The sequence below is a fragment of the Epinephelus moara genome, chromosome 10 (genome assembly GCF_006386435.1).
Source record: "Epinephelus moara isolate mb chromosome 10, YSFRI_EMoa_1.0, whole genome shotgun sequence".
NCBI classification, from domain to species: domain Eukaryota; kingdom Metazoa; phylum Chordata; class Actinopteri; order Perciformes; family Serranidae; genus Epinephelus; species Epinephelus moara.
The window spans coordinates 39,893,422-39,919,623 of record NC_065515.1 but is presented as its reverse complement, the minus strand read 5'-3'; the positions used below and the strand labels follow the sequence as shown (position 1 = coordinate 39,919,623).

Below are 26,202 nucleotides of genomic sequence, written 5' to 3'. Positions count from 1 at the left end.
GCTGCGTGGATATACTCACTGTACTGATATAATTACAGTCCTCTTTGCACTCACGTCGGCTCCCCTGGAAACACCTGAGCCAGAGGAACAGAAAACTCCTGTACCTTTTTATTTTTAATTTGTTTTAAAGTGTTTTGTGGCCTCTTTTTTTTTTTTAGGTCAGTTTTACCTTCCAAAACCTGGGACTGTTAAACAGGTTTAAACCTGCTCCTCTCTGGATATAAATAATATTAGCACACGAAAGGGTAAGATTTGTATTTTTGGTGCCTTAATGTCTCAACCTAATGTAAACACATCACATTTTCCTTTCTAATATGGCTTTCCTTCGCCCATAGATCTGCCATTAACAGATATCTTTACCGTTCTTCACAGCTGTGTGTGTTATCATTAAGAGTCATTGTCAGTGATGTAATTTTCACAGTAATTTCACTGGGATATGGACTGGATGTAATAACGCGGCATGCATGTGAAGATTGGCCATGTAGACTGTGTGTATGTGTGTGTGTGTGGATGAGAGATAGAAGGTGTGGGTTGATGAAAGAAGAAATGCAATAATTTATCTTCTCCTTTTATTACAGATTAAAATGGGCTGCTTCACATTCGTCAAATTGATGATGGTCTTGTTCAACTTGCTTATCTTTTCGTCAAATTGATGATGGTCTTGTTCAACTTGCTTATCTTTGTGAGTATGTTTCTGCTTTGATTGCATATACGAGGAGGAAGCTGGGGAGGTGGTGGTGTATGTGTGTGTGTGTGTGTGGGGGGGGGGGGGGGGGGTCTGTTCATTGATTGTGTTAAAGCTTAACATGAAAAGTCATGTGTAAAGTAAAGAAAACAAACAATAGCTTTCAACACGATGCACAGAAAATCATTACATGCCGTCCTTCAATGCAAACAGACATTACATAAACATTTCAGATCACTGAGCCAGGAGGCCTAAATGATGCTTCTTTCTCCTCCACTTTCTCTCCACCGTAGCAATTTTCATCTCATTAACTTCACAGGCTCTAATGTTGCTACCTACATCTTCGGCTTAATGTTGATAACTAATGTGGTTTGTGAAATGGAGAGAAACTTTGGCAAGGGTAAGCCGAATTTGCCTGCCGAGTCGGGCCCACCTGGGCTCCCACTGTCACAGATGAAGCTCCCAGCGCAAGTCATCATTTTCCTCACATTTCCCATTTCTGCCTGAGTTACGCTGCTTGATGAATCTGGTGCGGCAGCTCTTAAAGTCACAGCAGCACCCTGATTATGATGTCTCTTTGAAATGTTAGCCATCAGAGCAGAATGATAAAATGATTCTCTTCTGCTCATAAAGATGAGGCTTTAACAGGACTGCTCAAACACTTCAGCTGCATTTCAAGTTCGACATTGAAACATTATTGTGTCCTCAGCTGAGGAGTCCTCTCCAGTTGAGATCCGCAGTCAGAGAATTTATCTTTCGAGGAGATAAGGGGCAGGATTTACATAAGAATCAGTATTCTTCTGTGAATCTGAGTCAGTTCATAAATTCCAAAACTTGGCACTTTAACAATAATAATGTTACAGCTTCCCAATAGCTGAACATGCTGTGCCCACACATCAGAAAAAAAGTCACTTGTGCAGTGAAGTGTAGTTTCTAGCTGTGATGCTTGGAGGGAGGAAATATTCAAACAGAGCAGTCTTCAAAAGGTATTTTGGGTTGGAACACTTTCCTGGTGTGTCAAATTTACCTTTTTGTCCAAAACCAATCATTTACCCTCCAACCAGTCACATTTGCAGGAGTTAACACCAAACCTCCAACCACAGTTGGCATCCCGACGGCAAAAAATATTTGAAAGTGAAAGAGAATTTACCACAAGAGCAGAGAGTTTACTTATGTCAAGAGTTCACTGTCACAGCCCATTTCAAGAATGGAAAGAGAGGATACCACACGCAAGTTGCGCCTGAAACTAAAAGAGTATGCCAACTAAGGTAGAACTAACTTAACAGGTGGAAGCCAGGGGAAGGAGACATGTTTGTGTAGCAATGCAGTCAGACCTTTGACTACAGCTACAGGCTGCTGCAGGTGAGGTCAGGGAGTCCTGCTGGAAACCCCTTTACACTGTGTGATTTTGGGCTGTCTCTTGTGGGAAAAAAAAACCAAGTTGAAATCCATCCATCCATCTTCCAACCGCTTCATCCTCTTGAGGGTCGCGGGGGGGCTGGAGCCTATCCCAGCTGACATCTGGCGAGAGGCAGGGTACACCCTGGACAGGTCGCCAGACTATCGCAGGGCTGACACATAGAGACAGACAACCATTCATAGTCACATTCACACCTACGGACAATTTAGAGTTATCAATTAACCTAGTCCCCAGTCTGCATGTCTTTGGACTGTGGGAGGAAGCTGGAGTGCCTGGAGAGAGCCCACGCTGACACGGGGAGAACATGCAAACTCCACACAGAAGGGCTCCCACACCCGAGATCAAACCTGGAACCCTCTTACTGTGAGGCGACAGTGCTAACCACCACACCGTGCCGCCAGAGTTGAAATCTTTACTTTTAAATCAGAAGTGGTAGTCTGAGATCTAACAATGAGCCACATCCACTGACAGTCGACCAAAAAGTGCTTGACCATGTAGCTGCATTAAGATTCCAAAAATTAGGATCAAATTCTAAGAATCTGAATGCTGCTACACAGTGGCGCTGCCAAGAGGTGGCCAAGGGGGCCTCGGCCAGCCTGATACAAGACTGCAATCACATGGCCAATCCGCTGACAGGAGAAAAGAAGGAAGTAGTTGTTCAGATGTGGGTTTTAAAGCATGGCAAGATGCTGATATTTCTAAAATACAAGATCTCTTTTCAGATGGGACTCTTAAATCTTTTTCACAACTTAGAGTTGAATTCAGTCTCCCTCAAACACAGTTTTTTCCCGCTATTTACAGTTTAGAAGTTATATCCAATCCATACCAATATATAAAAGTGGTTTGAACATTAATCAGTCTGAAAGCATCCTACTGAAACCCTCTTCTTTAAAGAAGAAAATTCTTAGTTATATTTATGATCAAATGTTTGGTTAAAATCCCTACTATCAACAGTAAAATATGTTGGAGTGAAGATTTTGGGTCCAATGTGGATGATGAAAAATGGAGAAAAAATGTTGTAAAATGCAAAGAAAATTACATGTTCTAAAAAATCCTATGAGACCCAATATAAGATCATTCACAGATTGCATGGAACCCCAGCTGTCCAATGTAAATATGATCCTTTGTGTTCATCACCATGTCAAAAATGTAAAAATAGCTGTAGCATCTCATGTGGTCATGCCCTAAAATTGTCAATTTCTGGCTGTAAATCCAAAAAGAGATTAAGAAAATATTTGGGATTGATATACCTCTAAATCCATTTCAGTTAGTACTAGGGTTAGATTCCAGCTATGAACGTAGGTACAGATACATTTGTAGAATAGCTTTGTTTGCTGCAGGCATTATAGTTTTATAAAAAATGGTTGGATGAAGAGCCCCCTGACATTACAATGTGGTATGTAAAACTTATGTCCATCTTGTCATTGGAGAGATTATCACATGTGCTCTGGAGATTTTTGAAAGAGACTGGGCATCAGTATTGCTGATTTGTTGTTTGTTTGTCTGTTTGTCTGTTTATACATACATACATACATACAGTACATACGTTTATATACTGAGTAAAACAAAGAAAGAAGGAAGTAGTATAAAGAGCGAAAGTAAGGAGGGGGGTTGGGGTGATGGATGGGTCAAACAAATACAGGACTTTCCCTCAGGACACATGTGTTTGGAATCGTGTGAAGCCAAGTGAACTTTGAGTCATTCCATGTTTCTTTTCCTGAACCTAACCTATGTAACTTTACTTGCCTAAACCTAAAGACGCCCATCTATGTTTCTTTTTCTACACCTAAACTACATAACTTTATGATAGGTACGCAACCTGATTCAAGGGGTGCTAGTTTGTTAGATATCATACAAACGATTGTGTAAGGAAAATTAAAGCTGTATATTTGTCTTTTTAAAGAAAAGGGCAATATTGGAAGAACAATGAATCAATTAATATACAGATACATTACACAATAAAAAAGGATTGTTGTGGAGCTCAAAATGTTAACTATCAGTACTGGCCTACGCACATCTGATAATTAGTAACAATAATTGTTAAATAAGACACCAAAGTATATCAGTATGTGTTTCCTTAACTCTTCATACTGAAATTGTTTTCAATTAGCATACTTTAACAGCAGAATAGACTTCCTGAAATTCAGTTATTGTTTTTGGATTTGGTGTGTCAGCCCAAGATTTTCCATCTAGCCGCCCCTTTGAAAAATTTCTGTGTGCACAACAACCTTTGTCCACAAACCCACCATTTAGACTACCACATGAAATGAAACAAAGTAGAGCGATGTGCTTCTAAGTGAACTTGTAAGATTGTTATTGCACAGACGATGTCTTTGTCATTGTCTGAGTGAAATACTGGAAAATACAGCCAAAGAGGGTCCTGATTTTCCCAGGTTTTATCTGCAGAAGTTAAGGAAGCTGTAGTCATTTAAAACATGCACTGGTACTGTTACCAAGAATCAAATTTCAGTACCCTGATTCTAAATTTCTTATTTTTTATAAATATGTGAATATAAAACTAAACAAACCTATCAGAGACTAGACAGCAATAATAATATACAAGTTTGCCAAAAGATACCCAGTGATTTTAGTCTCTCCTCTCTCGTTGCCTTGGAACCGATCTAAATGAATTGGAAATTAGAAGTGTCTCCGTGTGTGCTCTGTGTGTGCATTTCCTCGGCCGAGTGTCGGAACTCTCAGATTGTCTCCTCCCGATAATATGACCCATGAAAATGGGTTTTAAACTCAACTGACGTCTTTCTCATTCCAGCCCTTTCAAAGAGAACCAATTCCGTTTCAATTGGGGTGGGACGGGCCCGTTCTCTTTTGTGCTCCCTCTGTATCTTTCTATCTCTTTTCTCCATTCACCTCCCCCTCTCTGGAGGCCGTGGCCTCCTATTCTGCAGCCTGTTATTCATTCCCTCTCTTCTAACCCTAATAGGTTATATTTCCTATCTCCATAGACACGATGCTGCTGCTTCTTCTCCCCCCCCCCCCCCCCCCCCCAACCTGCTCTTTAAAAAACCTGATTTCTTTCCAGTCCTTTTGCCATGTGGGTGTTCAACTGACAGGGCATCCACCTGGATATGGCACACTATCAAAGGGATTAGCCATCTTAAAAAAGAAAGACATCGTGCCAGCTATAATTATACCTGGTGAGGGATGATGGTGGCACACACAGAGTTAGAGGGGGAATATGCTTGTCGTTTCACATTTAACCAACGGTGCAATGATGGCACTGAACAGGTTCAAGAGATGAGAAAAGAAACCCCGGAGTGAAAGGTGGGGAGAGGCAGAGAGAATGAAGGAGAGTAAAAAATAGATAGGAAGAGCAAGGCCAAGGTAGGGAGACAAAGAAAAGAAGGGGGAGATGATCCCCACGTGGGAGATGTCAGTGTCTGACAGGAGATGTGGAGTGTCGGGGCCTGAAGGGGAGCAGAGGGGGCCCCCTGATTGCAACGAGCCTGATGGAGCCTGACAGACTATATCAGGTTTCAAACATGGTTTCTCCAGAGGACGAGGAAAGAAGGAGAAATCACTCAGTACGAGGAGTGCAGGGTGAAATACACTGAGGAGATGGTGGAGGATAAAAGGGCGGAAGAGAAAAGGAAGAGAAGGTCAGAGGTGGCGAGATGAGGAGGGAGACAGAGATAATGACAGTGGGATCAGGTGATTTCCAGACTGTAATGTGAAACATGGGACATAGTTCTGATTTTGTTTGTTATGAGCAGGTTATACAGGTTTTGAGTCAATAGATTTCTATGAATGCACTTCAGGATCTCCTAATGAAATATCTGTACCTTTTTAATGTTCATGGTCAGAGATTACAAAGCAAGTTTAATTACTGTAAATTCTCAGATTGCTGCCATTATAAATCTTAACTGCAGGTTATATTAGAGACATACCTTTATTCATATGGTTTAAATGAACATAATTCCTTTATATTTGATCATATTCAAAGAAGATTCCCTTTAAAAAAAAAAAAAAATCTGATCCCATTATGATTTTCTTTTCATGCAAACTTAAAGTGTCGCCCACCTTTACCTGTGTTCTTGATAATATTCAGATAATCTACAGTACATTTTCACAGCACTAATTCAACCAATACTGTGAATGAAACCCAATATTTTCTGCACAAATATTTCCCATTAAAAGCTATCCAGTGGTTCAAAAGGCTGTCCTTTCCTGGAAGGCTTTAAACTTGTGATTGTCTCCTCAATGAACAAAACTCTGGCTGTTGGACAATCTGATGGTTTTGAAAACGTATGTTTTGTTGTGCTGTCTTGAAGACTGAGCACCTCCATGATTCGATTCCCCACACGGCTGCTGTGAGAAGGAGGAGCAATTGGGCCCTATCTACACAATGATACCGAGGATGTATCAGCATGTTGATCTTCATTTTAAGGCCAATACTGGCCGTTACCAATGACGTGCCGATATTATTGTACATCTCTATCATTGATAATGTCTTTCGTCAACCCACCCACAGCCTGTCCGCACGTCTGTGTGCGTGAAACAAGTCGTGTATGCAGGGTGTGAACCCACCAATGTAGGCATTTCCCACTATCTGAATAATGCCCACTTTAAATAGCAGGGATACTGCACCAATCTGACTTTAGACCAGGTTTTTGTTGGTCAATGGTGCAGTCGCTTTGCCTCAAAATTGCCAACAGTGCACCTGACCTACACACCAATGGGTGCACAGATGGGCACAAGTACATTTGCTTCTCAGACAATGTGAGTGCTGGCCATGAAAATGACAACTGCATCAGTCTGAAACTAGCAATGACAGTTGGGCTGTGCTGTGTGCACTTTGACCCTGCTGTAAGTTATGGCCCATGGAGTTGATTGATGGTTAAACTTTATTGGAAATATCAACCGATCAAGGGTCCTGTATTTTTTTTTTATTATCATTATTATTATTTTTAAAATATGCACCATGTTGTGACTACTGGATTAAGCTGTAATGTAAGCATAGACATTATTTATTTTGGCCCTGCAGGAATATAGTGTGCATTAAATATAATGCAAATTGGTATTTTTTATGCATATCATTCAATTTTAACAACTTCTTTTTGGTTTCAAGAATTTATGTGTATCAGGATTCTCTGGGATGTGACTCTAATCATAGTCTACTTGTTGTCAGGTGTGTTGTTCTCTGTATTTCTAACTGACAAGACCAAAACATTCAGTGGAAAGAACGCTCTAGGGATGACGTTTTTCTGTGGGCTGACGCAGAAGTTAGCGTGTCCAGGTTGCCTCATCAAAAAGCCCTCTGTAGCAAACAAATGTTTAGGAGACTTATATATTTTTGATTAGTAAGATGATCTCCACAAATGAACACGACTTTTTTTGATTTTTGAAGCCTAAATGCAATCTTCAGAGGTAAAACACTAACATTAGGCTATAAGAGAACTACACTACGGTTGCATGACTTAACGTCATCCCCACAGCAGGGTTGTAAAGCCGTGTTAGGTGTGATGATGTTCTGTAGTAACCACTTTTTGACACATGGACACATAAAAGCTTCAACATTCACAAGCAGGGTATTGACAGACATATTCTGTGTCTTCGAACAAAATTTAAAAGTCTATCAAACTTGTGTTAACCACAGACTTTAATTCAGGGTAATTCCAGGGTACTCTTTACTAGTAGAAATACTGGTTACAAATGGGGAGTCTAGTCTCATTACCTTCCTGACTAGCCAAATTCAGTTGCAGAGCTGAAAAAGGAAACATTCCTGTGTCCTTAGAGGACAGTAAACATCTTCCCCCTTGACTGTCCATGCTATAATCCCATAGCCTACTTCTGTCCACCCCAAGGCTGGCATTGTCCAGCAGCACAAAACGATCACTAAATGGATTTCCATTATGTCTGTGTGACATGAGTGGGGAGATAAAGGCAGTCATGGAAAAGGGCAGTCATTTTATTCAGAAAGGTAAAATGAGGCCAAGTTAGCTCTCAGGCCTTGAAACATAATGGGAGGCCTGAGGCAGCACCTCTCTGACTCACAAAGGGAATCCACCTCTCTGAATGGAGCCAATGATATTAAGGTGTCATAGTGTCACTAAGATGTAATACTAAGAGATTAGGTTTAGTGACGTAAGATATGCTCTCATTTCCAAAAACCTATTACACACTGAAGAGCTGTTGAACCCACCTGAATAACTGCCAGGCAAACAAATGATTGACATTTTACTTGCTTGTGGTAAGTGTGGATTACATCCTCTGGAGAGCTAACTGCTTAGTGTCCCACTTTCATAAAGGACAGGGATTTGTGTACATGCACTTACATAGTTCTTTGCATGAATGTATGCTGATGATGTTTCCTGGATTCTCCCTGCAGCTGGGTGGGCTGACACTGCTGGCCATGGGGATCTGGGTGAGTGTAGATGGAGGCTCCTTCCTCCGGCTGCTGGGGCCGTTCTCCGGTCAAGGCATGCAGTTTGTCAACGTGGGATTTTTCTGCATTGCAATCGGGGCCGTGCTGGTGCTGCTGGGGCTCCTGGGCTGCTGTGGAGCCCACAAGGAGAGCAAGTGTCTGCTGCTCACGGTAGGTGTAAAAGACCTGGTTTAGAAAGTGTCAGCACTAGTGCACAGGCAAGCTGAAGGCATAGTGGAAGTTTAAGAGATAAGATAAGATACACCTTTATTGATCCCACAACTGAGAAATTCCAGTGATTCCAAGATTTCAAAATTTAAAAACTTAAGAAACTTAACTTTACTTCACCAATGTGCCCAATGTACAAGGAAAGCACTATAATTTAATTCCTGCCTAGTCAAAAAAGCTGACAGCCCCACCTGGATGCTAACATTTTGTCATACTTAAGTCTTCCTGCTAGTCTTGGAAAGATTGTTAGATCAGGTTGTATAGTTCTGAAAACTCTGAAACAAAGGCAATTATCTTTTCCTCCAATCGCTTTCAGATAATGTCACAACTGTCGTCTCATTGGTTCAACAAAGGTCACAACAAATATTGTTTAAACCAACTGAACTTTGAGTGCTGTGCCATGCCGTTGTTCCTACAGCCCATGATTCCAAAATTCATAGCCCAAATAATGTCAAATTGGACCCAAAGCCCATTTGTCTGACAGCCTGTTATCCCAAAAACAAAAACCCATTGTTCTGAAGGCCCACTGCTCTGAACATACACACTCTCTAAACAGTTAGATTTGTGGCCTGTAATCAGTTGGCCCTGCATCCTAATGTTTCACACCCTTTTTCCCCCAACTGATCGGAAGCATATGTGTATATGACTGTCAGAATTAACATCTGCAATGTGAGGCAGGTTGCTCACAGTGACAAATCCACTGAGGATTATCACCCACACACATATTCTGTCGGTGTTAAGCCCTGTACATACTCCGCAAGAACAGAGAAATTTGTTATTTTTCTTGAGGTGGCAAGAACAGGAACAAAGTTCCTTCTGCCAGAACATTTCATACTTCACGAGAAAATCAACTGCACAACTCCTCGGAAGTCCTCATAGGCCCCTCCCTCAGTCATCCACTCGTGCCTCTGTGAGGTAACTTGCTCCACATTTTGTATGTAACCCATCCTTGTGTTTAAACCTGGCTTACCAACTGTTCACATAATATCCACATCCGCCCCTCCTGTCTTATTCATACCCATAACAACACCAACCCCCGAACAGCGTACATTATGCTCATTACCGACGCGGCTAACTACCTCTTAGTCCACTGCAGTGAGTCTAATGAGGAGCACAGGCAGCACACGTTCCCCTGGAGAGCCCCCATCATGTCTACATCTCCCATTGAGTTGAATGATGACGGTGCAACAGATTCTGCGACTGACAGCGCAGGACGCAGCGCATATCTGGCTGGTGTGAGAAACAGCTGTAATGGTCTGAATGAAAACAATGGATGAGCTGATAGGACGAATCATTCAGACTCTGTCGCTCCTTATTGTCCCTCTGTGTAATCAGCCAAGCTTTATTGACAGTCTGTGATTGTTACATACAACAATAGCTGTTTAACAGGACCCTGGATATTCAGTTTGATGTTTATTGTTATTTATTTATGTATTCTGTTTTTTTAACGAATTTCGGGATTTGAGAAAGGCTCAATACCACTGCAGTATTCATTGAAAACACCAATCTTCATCAGAGAAAGTGTAAACAAAAGGGAATCTCACAGCTAATAATGACATTTTCATGCAAATATAAACAAACATCATTGCAGCCTAAGACTTGGTTTTGGAAAACTGCTTGACAGAAGAAATATTTTTACATAATGAAATACCCCAAAACTTTCTTTTTGTCTTCTCTTCTTCCCTACCTGCAGTTCTTCTCCATCATCCTCATCATATTCATTGCTGAAGTGGCAGCTGGAGTCGTGGCTCTGGCCTACTCTTCATTTGTAAGTCCCCCCTCTTCACCTCTTCCTCTTTCTTCTCATTCACTGCCTCATCACATCCCCTCCCTGCTCCCATCCCTCTTTCTCCTCCTCTCCACTCCCCTTCCTTTGTCTCTTAATTCGTCTCGTCCCTCTCAGTCTTTCTCTTTCACCCTCTCACCTCCTCGTCCCACTCTGGATTTTATCTCCATGTAAATTCTCCATCATAGCCGCAGCCATCATTGAATTACTGGCTTTATGTCCGCCTCACTACATTCGGCTACTTAATGACTCCGGGATAGCCCCGGGCCGTGTGCGCCGTCTCTAACTTTGAGCAATTTATTACTCCGGAATATTGAAGCTAAAGCATTTTATATGCAAAACAGCCTATTTACATATGTGTCCCTCTCTCTCTCTCTCACACACACATGCACACACACGTGCTCCATTTACATTTAGTGCCACGTATAATAATTACAAGGGTTTCAAATGAGCTATGTAAAAGGAGGTTAGTGAAGATTGGGATCCTATTAAAGAAAATAGAGAGTGGAGTTTTTTTTATCCAATCAGAGGATGTATCCGAGTCCCCAGGAGCAAAAGAGGTAATCTAACAAACATCCATCTGCAGGAAGGAGCTGATGAGCAGAGGACAGTGGACTCTGCACTGCCTGGAAATTTCACTTGTTTGTGCTGGTATTGTTGCTAAACCAGGTGGAGCAGCAGCTGAAAGGAATCTTAGTTTCATGCATTTTGAATGGCTTAGGGTCATGTCCATGGATGTATAAAGAGAACTGGATCCAGCTTTCAATGGGAGGGGGGGGCGTTTATTCCCATGAAAGTTGCTCAGTGGCACATGAAGCCAAAAAAAAAAAAAGTTCAATTTCCAGATAAAAAATGACCTGGATCTTCCACATCTATGGACCCACAGAGCAATGCACTAATGATTCTTTTACAACCCCTTCCAACTGCTTGATCTCAGACTTGCTCACAGGAGTGGCAATGGGAAAATAACTCTGGAATCAGCTAGTAGAGAATTTTACAAGTTGTGTCTCTTTCACAGTGTAGGTCTACAGGGAAACTCCTTTGGGGCTTGATGGCCTCATGTACGATGTTATGGCCAATATGTCAAACTGGCTTTGAAGCCCGGTGCTGTTGCTGGAGGACTGATTATATCCGGTGCACAGTGAAACAATATGAGTAAATGCACATGTAAGTTGTTTTGAAAGGCAACTACAAATAGAAATGTTGTTGTTTCATTTGCAAGAATTCTCTTTTTCGTAGAGATCTATCCAATCTAATCCAACTTTATTTGTAAAGCACTTTAAAACAACCACAGAGTACGAAAGTGCTGTACAGAAGAATAAGTAAAAGACAAAACAGCTCGCACAAGGCATAAAATACAAGTAAAATAAATTAAGAGACATAAAACATTTGTAAAAAAAATAACAGCTATACAATAAAAACAAACAATAAAATAAAATAAAAAAAACAATAACACAAAATAAAATCAATGTCTTACAGGGTGTCAAAGGTCAGGGAGAAGAGATGGGTTTTAAGAAGAGATTTAAAAATAGCTAGAGAAGATGCCTGTCTAATGTGCAGAGGCAGATTGTTCCACATTTTAGGAGCTGCCAGAGCGAAAGCACGGTCCCCTCTGAGCTTGCGCTTAGTTTTTAGCACACTCAGGAGCAGCTGATCAGCTGACCTGAGAGAGCGGGTAGGTGAATACGTATGCAGCAGCTCAGAGAGGTAGGGCGGGGCAAGACCATTTAGGGATTTAAAAGCAAATAAATTTTTTTTAAAATGAATCCTAAAGTGTATGGGCAGCCAGTGGAGTGAGGCTAAAATGGGGGAAATGTGGTCATGTTTAGTTTTATCTAGTGTGTGGTGTGTGTATTTAGTGGCATCTAGTGGTGAGTTTTCAGAACTGAAACTTCTGCCGTGTACAAAGCATGTAGGAGAACTCCGGGAACCAATGCAAAAACACAAAAATGAGAGTGGTGGTTAGTTTGTCTGTTCTGGAATACTGTAACAACAACATGGCGGACTCCATGGGAGAGGATCCAAATGTTTGGACTTCACCGCACTCGCAGACTTTGTAGGCATGTTCCCGCGAAGTCTGGGCGTGCTGAGTGCTGTCGAAATCCACAATTCAACCAGTCCACAAGGGGCCTCAGGTGGACTTTCTGCAGACTTCCAGCGAATCTGCTTGGGCTGCAGACTTTCGCAGACTTCATAACCCACAATTCATTGCAATACGGACATGACGTCGTTTTTTCCAATTGCCAAAAGAAAAACAAAAAACGTATGAATGTGTGAAGCACGTTTTGATAGTAAGGCCTTTTAAAATACTATTTGGATTGTGCAGGTCAAAAATAACATTCAGCCACATCATGATATAGGAATAGGTATAAGTACAGGCTGTATAGGGAAAGAAGAAGCATTTCAGGCTGCACAGTGTAATGGGCTAAAAACATTGGATGAAAAACAGCAAAAGAAGGTCTTCTAATGTAAGTAATCCCAATTTATTGACTTATAGTCCTGTCCTTATTTGCAAACATTTCTGTTTTTGAAAGCTTGAAGCGTGTAATCATTTAGACATGTAATAATGGCCTACATTTTTGTTAAGTCACAAAAAGGCTATACATGGAAATCATATCTTGTTATCTGCAGGAACAGATGAGTAGGCACTGTTCATCAACTTAAATGACATATATAAATATGACAGCAGCGATAATTGAACATTTCCACTGCAATGAGTTAAAAACTCTTGAGGGCTGTCTATCAGCTGCTTGCAGTCTCAGACATTATGGGATGGCGGTAAATACATCACACTACATAAAACTGAAGTCCAATATGGCTCAGTCCCCAAGTCCAGAGGGTGGACAGCCATAAATGAGGTATTCTAAGGTAATGAAAATGCAACGAGTCTTATTTTCAGATGATTATTAACTAATGAAAACCTAGTTCTGAATATTATATACCATTTCTGCCGACAGACGCCCCTAAAGTCTACACACTGGACCTTTTAAACGAGCTTATCATCAGTTTTTTAATGAATATGATCTCGCTTTTAATCCCGCTCTTGTGCAGCGGATGTTGTTTTGCTCAGTGCAGGATTCTTGGAGGCACTGGAGGTGGGTCTGTGGAAGCAAACTTAGTGGCAAATAACAATTTGCAAAAATGTGTCTGTAGCTGTTAGAAAGTTGTATAACTGTCATGATCTGTTCTTATCAAAGGACAAATGACTTGGCAAAAAACATTTGTTACATACTACAAAATGAATAGTAAAAACATTTGTCTGATCACTACAGAGACTCAAAGAGCATTTTGTAACAAATTTAGTGGCTGAATCTGCAACTTTTTTCCTTTTTTTTATTCCTGACTTTGTACTGTGTTGTCACGATACTGGAATTTCTAACTTTGATAACCTTGAAAAATATTGATATTTGATACCATTTCAATACTACAGGGAAGCATTTACATTGAAGCCATTTGTTTTTTTTATTATGAGAAAAATACAACAAGGCTATAATATGAGAATAACAACTTTTGTTTTCTTGGTTAGTAGCAGGGAATATCAGAATGACTGCAGTAAACATTAACAATTGGAGAGAGCAACGAAGCACAGCCAGTACTGGTGTATTGATACTGCAGAAAATGAGTTTTGAAACAATTTTAAATATTCTGAATTAATACGAATCAATGAATCATTTTTTTGACAACACTATTCAGGATAAATAAAGTTGTATATTATCACTCTTTTCTTATGTTGATACTTTACATATTTTTTCCAAGATTATTTATGTGTTTATTATATTAGCTAAATGATATCATATTGCATTTTAGCGACTGATACAGACTTTCTTGATCACAGACCTGATGAAGACATAAAATCAGAATGTTGTAAAGCTTTTTTAGGAGCATCAATACATTCAGCCAGATCTCTCTAGGAACTGTTTCTAGATACAGAAATGGCTTTCTTAGAAAAATGTTTTGTTGGAGACAAGATAAGACATATTTTCACTGCAGTGGCAGGTTTTAAGATAGTATGTTTTTTTAGGAATCGACTATAGACAAAAATGATAAGTGGGTGATTTTTTGCGGTGAACAGGTTGGCCTTTAACTTCCTCTCGCTCTCTTTGTTTAATGTTTACGCTCCCTCTCTCCGTCATCCAATGTATTCTGGTCCTGTCGAACCTTGACTGTGCCTGCTCTCACACAAAGAAGCTAAGTGAGTGTGTGTTTTTCTGTGTGTGTATGTGTCCTTGGAGGCTGAACAGGGAGCGCTGCTGCTGCTGCTGCTGAGGCGGTTTTGTTGAAATAAACCTGCCCCATCTCTCGCCTGTCATTTACAAAAACTGAGCTAACCTGAGGCGAGCAATGTAAACGGCATCTGGTGGCAACAGCCAGCCAGCGTGCCGGTGCAGAGAGAAAGAGAGAAAGGGAGAAAGGGATGCGCTATTGTCTAAAGCTCACTGAAATGCAAGATGTAACTCATAGATTTGTCTTCCTTAAGGAGATCACAGATATGGTCCAGAGTCAATTTAACGCGCTGTTTGTTAGCTTTAGCATCATCTGTTCATTACAAACACAAAGGACATCGTCAGTTCCATCACGGATATGAGTGTGTGTGAGAGCAGCTGTCCATCTCCTACTTTTGATAAGACACAGTAAACACAATAGCATCAGAATAATGAATATGGGCAATATACATCTAATATGCATATATATAGCCGCCTGTGTCAATAAAGGACAGAGGCATAGACAATGAAAGGAGAAGATAAATAAAGCGTTGATCTATTCTGTCCTACTTATCTGCAGCATAAATCTGCCTTTCGGCCACCAGGCCCCCGCAGCTCATCTAACCAAAGAGCCAATAACCTTCAGGTGGTCGGAATAACTGAGATTTAATAAGCAATTCCAGCAGGCATTATGAGAGGCCGTCAGTGGTCATGGTTGTTCTTTCTCCGCCAAGTGATTCGGAAGTGACCAGGGTGAAGATTTATTACAGGGGCCGATATGGACTTCACACTGGATGAATGAAATAGATGTGAGGTGGCATTTAATGAATCACGCTGACTTCCATATACAGTGAAGGAATGTTCTCCCAAAACGTAATCCAATACTGATTGCTGTTTGCTTTAAAATCTCATCAGTAAGAGGAAAGATTAGCCCGAGTTAGTGATGGAAGATGATGAACTCCATTTACTGCTAATTTTAAAGCTGCACCAGTCACTACCTTTATAACAACAATGGAAAAAATGACTCTGTGTGTGAAAGGGGTCACCCACCATCTCTGGAGCTCGACGAAGCATTTTAGCATCTCTTAGCATTGTGAGTATTTGATATTTTTTTTCCAACCTGCTCTCACAGAAATGTGAAAAATGAGCATGAATTCTTAACGCTGCATGGCTGCGTGGTGGTGGCAAGAAATGTGATGAGGTTATGTGCTGGCACTACCGAAACAATGCCAGTGGTAAGTCAGTAAGTCCTCTGGCTTGGTGGACACATGAATTCCCTGTTTCTATAATGTCACGCAATGGGCAGTGGTTAATGTTATGACCCCATAGATAAGAGTGAGAGAAAGTGGTCAGGGTTATGGTTGTGCCAAACAAACACTGGGCTTTCACCCAGGAGACCACTGTTCATGTCCCGTGTGAAACTAAAAGTCATTGTTGACTTCTATTAACTTTATGTGCCTACATCTTTAGTAGTTACATCCTGATCCTGTTGTGACATAAGTGACGTACTTATGTCACTTTAAGATGTGCTTATGTCACGTACATAACAAACCACAGTCTTTTTCTAAACCTAAGAGAGTACTTTTGGTGCCTAAAGCTAATATAACACATTATGTGCCACAACCATGTAATGCAGTGTTAAGAGGTTGTGATGATTTCATGTATTTCTTTGAAATCGCGTTGCATTTTTCTTGTGTGTAACAAGTCAGCCACTGTCTTTGTTTGGATAAGTTGCAACTTGGAAAACAGGTCAAAAATCTTTCATATTGAGCAGAATACTTCACACCAAAATGAACCATACGTCTCCATGGTGCACTCAAAAGTCAACACAGCTTTACACTCCAACTAGTTTTGACAAATTGTTTAATGTGGTATTTGGACCCTAACTTAAGATAGAACGTACATATAGCTGTGTGTGACTACACTGCAATGATAAAAGAAATGAGGGGCACAAACCAGGGCTTTGTTGACAGCAGATGAACCAGAAACTGGTGTCAAGGTGTATCCCATGTCACCATATATTGCATTTTTTCCTGATGTTTTCACTCTTTTTCAAACTGCATACGAATATCATAAGCAGCACCTTATGGCCGATGCCACCAAGCATTGCCTTTCCTCATAACAAAGCAAGGCTCAGCTGAATGTAATAAGGTTTTCATTTATTGCTTTTCCACTTAAGAACAATAACCAATTAGCAGCTGGTGAGTCAATGCAGTAAAAGATATTGACAATTATTTCAGAAGCAGCAACACACTGTAAAGCAACGCAAGATCAATAACACATGAAGCTGAAGATTTTTATCATGTGCGTGTAGAAGGTGTTCACTCTACTGTATTGATAAATGTGTTATCGCCTCCCGCCTCGCTGTGCTGTGTGTTGCTACAGGCTTTGTCCTGCCTGTCCACCGTGTGTGTGTGTGTGTGTGTGTATGTGTGTGTAGGGGCCCATATCAGTGTGTAAGCATGCGAGCGTGTGTGTTTAACTGGATGTGGTGAGGCACGGGGCAGAGTGACAGTGATGAATTAGCCGGCTGGTAATAACCCTCTCTGATCTCAGCCGCTCTCACAGCTTCTTGGGGGGCACTTTTAATTGTGGCATGTATCCCAACATCCCCTCGGGCATCTCGTACGCCTGCCCCCTTCGCTGCACACACGCACATACACACACACACACACACACACACACACACAGAGGGGAAAAAATGCACTTTCAGACACATAAACCTGATAGACACAAGGTTGCACGTGGCCACATGCACATACAGTAAAGCACACACTCTCCTTCCTCATCAGTGGGTCTTTGTGTGACTGTACGCGACGGGATTATTAATCAAAATGGAAAAAAACAGACTGAGGAAGAGAGCAGGGAGAGGAGGAGGAGGGGGCGAGGCGTGAAAGAAAGCTAACCTGTGTGTTTGTGAAGGAGTTCTTTCACAACAAAAGACTCTCCTAGACTCTCCTCGCCTAAAACATAACCTGCCTTTTCTGCACTTTGGATAAACACAAATAGCAGACAAAATGTGTCCTAACCGAAGCCATCAGGAGCATCAATATATATGTAAATGCCACATAAAAAGGAGAAGAAGAATGGAAAATAATGGCTCGGTCAGTTTTTGATTTATTTTCATTTTTTCCAGGTGCCGGGCCGGGGCTGTTTATTTCCCAAGTGCTTTGTGTGAGAGAAGATTTATTTAATTTCTGATGAATAGGTGACTCCCAGAGAATTACCTTTCCTGCCCGTGAAATCAGCTGCAGTATTTTATTTTCAGGGGCTTCCATAGTGTGGTGTGTGTATACTTAAGTGTGTACATGTGTGACACTGTCAGACTTTGACGGTAAAAGCTCTGCAGTGCAGTGATGTGCTTTTATATCCATTTACAGGAGCTCATTTGCATGTATAGGCCTCTCATCTACATGCTGGATCCTGAAAGAGATGGCGTGACGTGCTGGGGGCTGTAGAAAAGTGTATTTTTGAAAAGTGCAATGTATTTACCCTTGATGGAGCTAGGCTTAGTATTTTGGAAAGGGAGGACATTTTGGGGAAAAAATAGGATATTTCTGATATTGACAACACTTCTGGTAATTTTGGACTTATTTGATAGTGATGGCATTTTATGTTGGGAAATTTGGACAATTTTAACAGTGATGACATCTTTTGGAAAATGAGCACATTTTATGAAAATGTAGACATTTTAAGAAAATAGGGACATTTTTGATCACATTTCAGAAAGGGAGCGAAATTTTCAAATTTAGCAAATAGGACATTTTTAGATATTTTATAAAGAGAGGATATGCTGGAAAATGAGGAAGGATTTTGTAAGAATGGGACTTTTCAAAAAGGGGAGACATTTTGGAGAGTGTGCTTTTTTTGGAAAAGTGAGAAATTGTCAAGACAGAAGTGAGGACTTTTTTTCAATTTGTTTATTGGGATTTTTAAGAAGTGATATGATACGGTGTGATATATATTCAGTTAGCAGGCTATCACATATACAAAAATTATAAAAGAAAATTTGCAGGGTGGAGAAAGCTGTGCTAAGAAACTATGGTTGATTCAGACTTTTTCCTTTTTATAGCCGGGTTGGATTTTCTCTTTAATATGACTGAGGAAGGGATTCCATACCTACTTAATAAAAAAGTCTTTGTGGAGCACCTCAATGAGTAGTTTATTTTCTCTAACTTTATAAAGTACAGTACACCTTTGATCCATTCAGCATTTAAGTAAAATTAGGTGTCTGCCAGGCAAAAGTGCTGCAGTCAGCTTCAGTCTCACATAGTACGTGGGGGTCTCGACAGACACCAAAGATAGCCATTACAGGTCACATGTCACTAGTTTTGTTCAGGCATTCTAAGACTGTTGTGAAGATAGAGACCAAAATTCATGAAGCTTAGCACAGGACCAGAACATATGGGCAGGAGTAGTGGGAGATAAGTTGCAATGAGACCAACATCGGGGAAAGATTTAGACATTTTCTCTTTTGTCCATTGGGTGTGATGGGACATTTTTTAAAATGTGATAATATTTTAGAAAGTTGCAACATTTTTGTTCTATGTCAATCATATCAATCAATTTATTTGTCCCATGAAATCACAAGATACAATTCTAGTGAAGTGTAATCCCATCAGTTCCTTAAATGTGCATTAAAATAGACTGTAATAATGATTATGTTTGTATGACTGGGTGGTCTTAGGCAGGGTTTTCATTTAGGATCACTGTGGAGGGTAGAAGCCCTCCCGGAGCCTCTCAGCCTCTCTAGTGTCCCTGGTACCTTCCTCCTGACCTCAACAGGGCGAAAAGGCAGTTATCCAGGTGGCTGGGATCTTTAATGATTCTCCTGGCCTTATTCTTGCAGTACCTAGCATAAAGATCCTCTCTATAGTGTGTTCAAATGAATGAGCCACCCTTTGCAGAGCCTTGTGCACCTGTTGGGTGTCATTTCTGTACCAGACGGTGATGTTCCCGGTCAGGATGCACTCGTTGGTGCAGGGGTAGAAAATTCTCAGTATTTGAGGGGATACCTTGCAATTTCCTCAAGTGTCTGAAACAGCCTCTGCCGAGGCAGGAGATGCTCCTGAGGTGGAAGAAGGCTGTTTGGGGGGGAGGTGAGCACAGTGGAGCCACTGATGGAGAGGGAGAAGTTATGGGTGGATTTGATGAGAGATTTGGGACCAATGATGATGACTTCTGACTTGTCACAGTTAAGTTTGAGAAAATTGGTTTGCAGCCAGGATTTTATTTCAGTGATGCAGTTGGTGAGGGTAGAGTGAGTGGCAGGAGTGATGGCTTTGGTGGAGATGTGGAGCTGAATATCGCTGGCGAAGCAGTGGAACTGAAGTCCATGATGACGGATTATTTGACCGAGGGGGAGAATGTACAGGATGAAGAGGAGGGGGCCGAGAACCAAACCTTCGGGGAACACCTTGGCAGAGGGGAGCAGTGGGGGAATGGCAGTTGTTGATGTTGATAAACTGATATCTGTCGGAGAGTTAGGATTTGAGCCAGGAGAAAGCAGTGCTGGTGATGCTGCAAGCAGTTTCAAGGCAGGAGACAAGGATGGAGTGGTTGATGGTGTCAAATGCTGCACTCAGGTCGAGTAGAATGAGTATATTGAGGTGGCCGGCATCAGAGAAGAGGAGAAGGTTCTTTGTGACTTTGAGGAGGGCAGATTTAGTGCTATGGTGGGTCATAGAGGTTATTGACAGAGAGGTGGGCTTTGAGTTGTGAAGCAACAGCACGTTCCAGTAGTTTTGATAGAAAGGGGAGGTTAGAGATGGGTCCGTAGTTGTTCGGGATGTCAGGATCGAGTCCAGGGGTGACAGATGGGGGTGACAGCAGCACGTTTGAGGGAGAGTGGGATGGAGCCAGTAGTTAGGGAGGAGTTCATTATTGTGGTGATGAGTGGTGATAAAGCAGGAAGGCAGGCCTGGGATGGGATAAGGTCCAGGGTGCAAGTGGCAGCTTTCATTCCTGCCATGAGAACGGGTAAGTCTGTTGGGGAGATTTGGGAGAACTGAGACAGGTAGACAGGGTAAGGGATGGAGACTGAGTAGAGGCCAGGTCTCTGTGGATAGTATCTACTTTTTCTTGGGAAAATGACAAAAAAAGATACCTGTTGATATTAAGGGGGGTGTAGCCCCTTCTCTGATTCTCCACAAAGTCCACTATCATCTTCTTAGTCTTGTTGAGGTTCAGGAGCAGGTTGTTGTCCTGACACCATTGGGTCAGGTCTTCTTCATCCTTCATGTAGGTCTTTTTAGGGAGGATATTTTTGGAAAGTGAGGACATTTTTTAGTTTTAAATGTGTTTAAGGGGATGGAGACTTGGTTTGGGACCAAAGTCAGGGTAGGGCTTAAGTTAAGGTTAGAGGCTGTCAGTGAGAGTCCTCACATTTCTGTGTATGTGTGTTTTCCTCAGGCTGAGGGGATCCTCAGAGCGTGGGCGACCCCTGCTTTACAGAAAGATTACGGCAGTGATCCTGTGGTCACTAAGATCTGGAACACCACCATGACAGAGGTACAGTATCTTTGACATCCTGCACCAGTTGTTTTCAACATGTTGATGTTCAGAATTTAAAGGAATGTACTGGTTTTGCAGGTCTTAGCTCTAAACTACAATCTGCAGATGCATATGAATGTTCAATATACCTGATGATCGTTTTCCAAATCACGTGATGAGGTTTTAAATGAATTTTCCCACCTTGTTTAAGACATTGTTTACATTTTCTCCCCATGAAAATCAACTTGCTTTACTTTATTTATGTTAAAGTTTATTTACTGGCATGTTATGTTACAAATGTTGTGTGCAGTAGGGCTGTCAATAAAATTCGAAGTTCGAAATATATTCAAATATATATATATTTTTTATAAATTCGAACCTAAATTTGATAATTCGAATATCATTAATAATTAATTAATACTATTAATAATGTTGTATATCACTGCGAATCCCGTTCGGGCGGAGATGGCTCGCGCACAAGCCGGGCCAGAGAGGGACGCAGCGATGGAGGGAGAGGCGCCGATGGAGGAGCCCGCGCCAACACCACCCACTGCGCTGTCCGCAATGTGTGACCTGTTCGGGGAGACATACAGGGAGAGTGTTGCACCTGCTGCCTGCCTACCCTTTTTGAAGAAGAGATGAAACGTTACTAGAATGAGACACCACTACGAGCCGACCAGGATCCACTCTTGTGGTGGAAAACTACGCACTGAAGCATCCAAACATTTCTCAGATAGCGAGGCAGAAGTTGGTCATACCTGGCACTTCAGTGAGGTCAGAACAGGTGTTTTCATCCGAGTGTCACGTTCATATTGCGTCAGCAATAAGCATCTTATTTTTTGTGGGGTTTTTTGAAAAATAAAAAAAATAAAAAATAATAATGTTAATAAATTCGAATATTATTTGAACTCTACTAAATTAATTCGAAAATATTCAAACTCAATTTCATGGTGCTTTTGACAGCCCTAGTGCGCAGGAAGTATTTCATTATTTTGTACTAACAGGAAATCACATAACATATTCGCCAATGAAAACTACTGCTAATTTACATGCTTTAAAAAGTACGAGTAGCAACTAAAAATGATAATTAAAAATTACAGTTAATTCCTAACACAGAGGATATTATAGTGATATACTCAGAAAGTGAGTTGCAATCAATAGAACAAATAAATAAATAAATAAACACAGACTAAACACAGAGTGAACCCGGGAATTTGGGGCCCTGAAGGTGTGGGGCCATACTGCGGTGTCCCAGTTGCTAGTCCACCATTATATTTTAGTATGTGTGCTGATATATCTCTGATTTTACAGTTTGGGCAGCAGTGGCTCAGTAGGTACAGTGGTTCGATTGTCGAAGTGTCCTTGAGCAAGATACTGAACCCAAATGCTCCTGATGGCTGTGCCACCAATGTGTGAGTGAGTGTTTATCTGATGAGTTAGTGGCACCTTGTATGGTAGCCTCGGCTATGAATGTGTGTGTGAATGTGCTGTAAAACACCTTGAGTCGCTAAGACTAGAAAAGCGTTATATAAATGCTGTCTATTTGTCCACTTACTCCCTCAGTTACCCTGACTAAGGCTACTGTGTGCAGTTGAGCTGAGGTAAAACTAACAAAAGCAGACAGATATTGTTTGCTTTTATTTAATTTCAATTCAGAAATGTTAGCTTTGAGAGTGCCTTTAGCCACAGGTAGTTTGTTCTTGCTGTTTTATTAGTTCAGCTCAATGAAGGACACAGCAGAGCAGTGTAGACCTTGATATAAAAAAATAAAATAAAATATAAAACATATTTTCCTGCTTGTATCGAGTTAAAAGATGTTTTGTGAAACCAAAACATAATTTTCATCAGAAAATGAAACTTTTCTGATTTTAGATGAATAGAATTTAGTTTGTGGAATTTAAAGCCTCTTAAAGTGAGATTTGTAGACGAAACAATGTCAGTGAAACTTGAGATAACTCACAGACTTCACTGTTAACAGTTTTCAATGGTTGAAAACTTTCTGTAAATGCAACACAGTAAAAAAAAAAAAAAAAATACTCATCTGTTCTGAATGTAAACGCACAATAATACAGAGCTGAACTGACAACCTGAACCTACACAGCAGCAAAGCTCCTACTACAAATTGACTGAAAAACATTTATTCACCAGCTTGCACAGTGTAGATGGATATTGCTTACGGGTAGAAAACTACATCTTTATCCACAAAACACTCTCCTCAAGTGTTCTGCTGGGTTTTTCTTCCTCTTACAGCTGAAGTGCTGCGGTTTCACCAACTACACAGACTTTGTGGACTCTAAGTTTGTACAGGAGAACGGAGGCAGCCTGCCGCCCACCTGCTGCTGGACCTACAGTGCCCCCTGCAGCCCGGACGAGGCCGAACGCAGCACTGTGCCGGTGAGAAGGAAAACACCACTAATTTAATATAAGAAACATACATACAAAGTATAGGCAGAGGAGGAAAGCCTTTATAGTGTACCATGGGGTGAGCAGGATACACACATCTCTTAATAGAATACAATCCAACATCATCACAAATCAAGGCCCTCAAAATGACCATTAAGTTGAATCAACATCCCTCTAAACAGTTTCAACAGAAACTGAGCATTGTAAATGTGGGATTTACCGCAGGGCTGTTGTAATAGACTGCGTCATGTTTTACCCAGGTGTACCTAATAAACTGGTAACTGAATGTAAATGTCAGAAGTGCTACTCTTGTTTTAAGTCATTTATTCAGGACCAACACAAAGAGTTTACAGTCATGAGAGACGCTCCGAGAAACCGTGCTTCGGCTCAGCAGTGCTTTGAGCTAAAGGCTAATTTTAGCATGCTAACATGCTCAGAATGGCGATGCTAACATGCTGATGTTAAGCAGGTATATAAACACTCTCTACATTTATCAAAACAAGGTTGTTTTTCTGACCATGCCAAAAAATGGAAGGGGACGTTATCTTTGACATACAGTCTCTCCTGGAAGACATTCACAATGTTGCACTTGTTTGTACGATGGAAAAGTGACAAATAGTTATGTCAAAAATGAAGAAAGAGACCTACAGAGTTCAAACCCATGCACCTCTATCCAGCCCTGTCTCCTAGAAATTACATAGGCCTACACAATACATTTTGAAGGAAACATAATGCCAACAGATTATGTTCTCTATTAACATGAGGAAATATTGCTAATTAATGTATCTGGCAAGTCTGACAAAAGTGGCAGCATTATATTTTCATTACCTTTTTAATCCACCAAAATCACGATCTTTACCTTAGATAAAGTGCTTTTGTTGCCTAAATCTAAGATGTCAAGATGCAAACCCAAAGTTCTGGTGTCAACGCTTTGCAATTTGTAGGTCTGCCATCTTCCAAAGCCACCTTGTTCCAAAGCCTACGTGGTCCATGAATAGTGTTTCGTTACCTAAACGAAACGGCACAATCCAGGCAGTGATCATGTTGCCACAACAACGTGATTGAGAAAGCAGTTTAGTAACATATAAACACAACTTCTAGGAGACAGCATTGCTCTATCATGCCCCCACAGCTGGCCAATCACAGCTTGAAGTGGGTGTAAATGTCTGATTTCTTGGCAATTCATCCAGCAGTTGCTGAAATATTTCAGTCTGGTCATTCTGGCAGTGTTGGTTGACTGACCAACCAATTGCTATAATTTTAACCCGTAGCTAGTGTGGCTAAGAAATACCAGTTAGGTTTCGGACTGTTCTTCAGATGAACTAAAAATTCAGTGACATTGATGTGATTTTGAGCCTACTCATTGGTGACTTTTCATTGTTTTTTAGTTTTTTTAACAGATTTTATTTGGCCGACGGATTAATCCAAAAAGTACTCAATACATACAGTGGGGCAAAAAAGTATTTAGTCAGCCACTGATTTTGCAAGTTCTCCTACTTAGAANTGTTTTTTAGTTTTTTTAACAGATTTTATTTGGCCGACGGATTAATCCAAAAAGTACTCAATACATAGTTAGCTATATTAGCTACTTACTGTACATAAGATGCATCAATCCCTAATTTCCTTACACCAAGAACGTGTATTACATTGAAATATAGTGAATATCTTTTTTTTATTGGCCATTAGTTCCTTTTGGGGGGTTTTTGTGCCTCATGTCGATTTGTCAAGCATTGATGATTATTTTCCCCTTTAGGGCTGTTTCAAAAATATCCTGGAGACCCTCAAAGAGCACGCCAACATCGTGGGAGGCATCGCAGCAGGAATAGGAGTCTTAGAGGTAAAATGACATAAAATGAGAAAGGCAAGATTTTCCAAAATTTGTTCAAATTAGTTTTCTAGTCTTTTATTTTTTCATTTCTATTGGCAAACTGACTGACTGAATAGCGACTAGACTAACCAAACAGTCAGTCTGGTTTTAGTGAATATAAGGCAAAAACAGATTAACATTTGTATTATGGTCTTTCCTCAGATTGCTGCCATGATAGTGTCCATGTACTTGTACTGCCACCTGGACAACAGAATCAGCTGAGACACCTTCAGGAGAAAAAAACGATAGGAATTAAACGGACAGATCACATATGGGCTTGTTTTTTAATCTGCATTATTTAACAATCTGTCTCTTAGGATATTTCTTTTTCTTCTGGTTCCCTATTTTTCAGAAAGATGTCTAGCTTTACTATTAAGTCATGTTTATGGTGAAATGAATCCAGCAATTGTATTTTATATAAAGAGAAAAGATTTCTAAGCACATGCACATACACAGAGTGTAAATATTTCACATTTGCCAATAAAATATATGAAATAGCATTGACTCACTGCTCACTGCATTTATCTGATTGTTCCTTGTGCATTTCTTTCATTGATCCTTAGACTATTCAACCTTTTCATCAACAGTAAGGTGCCACAATGGATCAAATTACTGTCAACGATGTTGCTGGTAGTTCTGAACCTCAGGGTTTGCCTAAGCAGCACGCAGCTGTTTTCATCTAACAAGTTGTGATAATAAACCCAATGTACACTATCTGCCTGGCACCAAACAGGAGA

General features: G+C 40.8%; 1 protein-coding gene across 2 annotated transcripts; it reads left to right on the top strand.

The window, feature by feature from the left end:
- LOC126396375 (tetraspanin-1) lies at positions 1 to 25,983 on the top strand. Of its 2 annotated transcripts, XM_050054389.1 has the most exons (8): positions 1 to 245; positions 579 to 641; positions 8,452 to 8,658; positions 10,409 to 10,483; positions 21,115 to 21,213; positions 23,446 to 23,589; positions 25,352 to 25,435; positions 25,628 to 25,983. In XM_050054389.1, exons 2-8 carry the CDS (start codon positions 585 to 587, stop codon positions 25,685 to 25,687), a joined length of 726 nt encoding a protein of 241 aa, XP_049910346.1. In that variant the 5' UTR covers positions 1 to 245; positions 579 to 584; the 3' UTR covers positions 25,688 to 25,983. The 2 variants fall into 2 exon arrangements, with proteins under 2 accessions (XP_049910346.1, XP_049910347.1); XM_050054390.1 differs by lacking the exons at positions 1 to 245; positions 579 to 641 and adding an exon at positions 647 to 682.
- Positions 25,984 to 26,202: the final 219 nt, after the last annotated feature.

Excerpts from the sequence above, each read along its gene's own strand:
- LOC126396375 (XM_050054389.1), top strand. The coding sequence starts at position 585 with ATGGGCTGCTTCACATTCGTCAAATTGATGATGGTCTTGTTCAACTTG. Across the intron at positions 8,659-10,408 it reads GCAAGTGTCTGCTGCTCACG|TTCTTCTCCATCATCCTCAT; the intron begins GTAGGTGTAAAA and ends CCCTACCTGCAG. Across the intron at positions 23,590-25,351 it reads CCGAACGCAGCACTGTGCCG|GGCTGTTTCAAAAATATCCT; the intron begins GTGAGAAGGAAA and ends TTTCCCCTTTAG.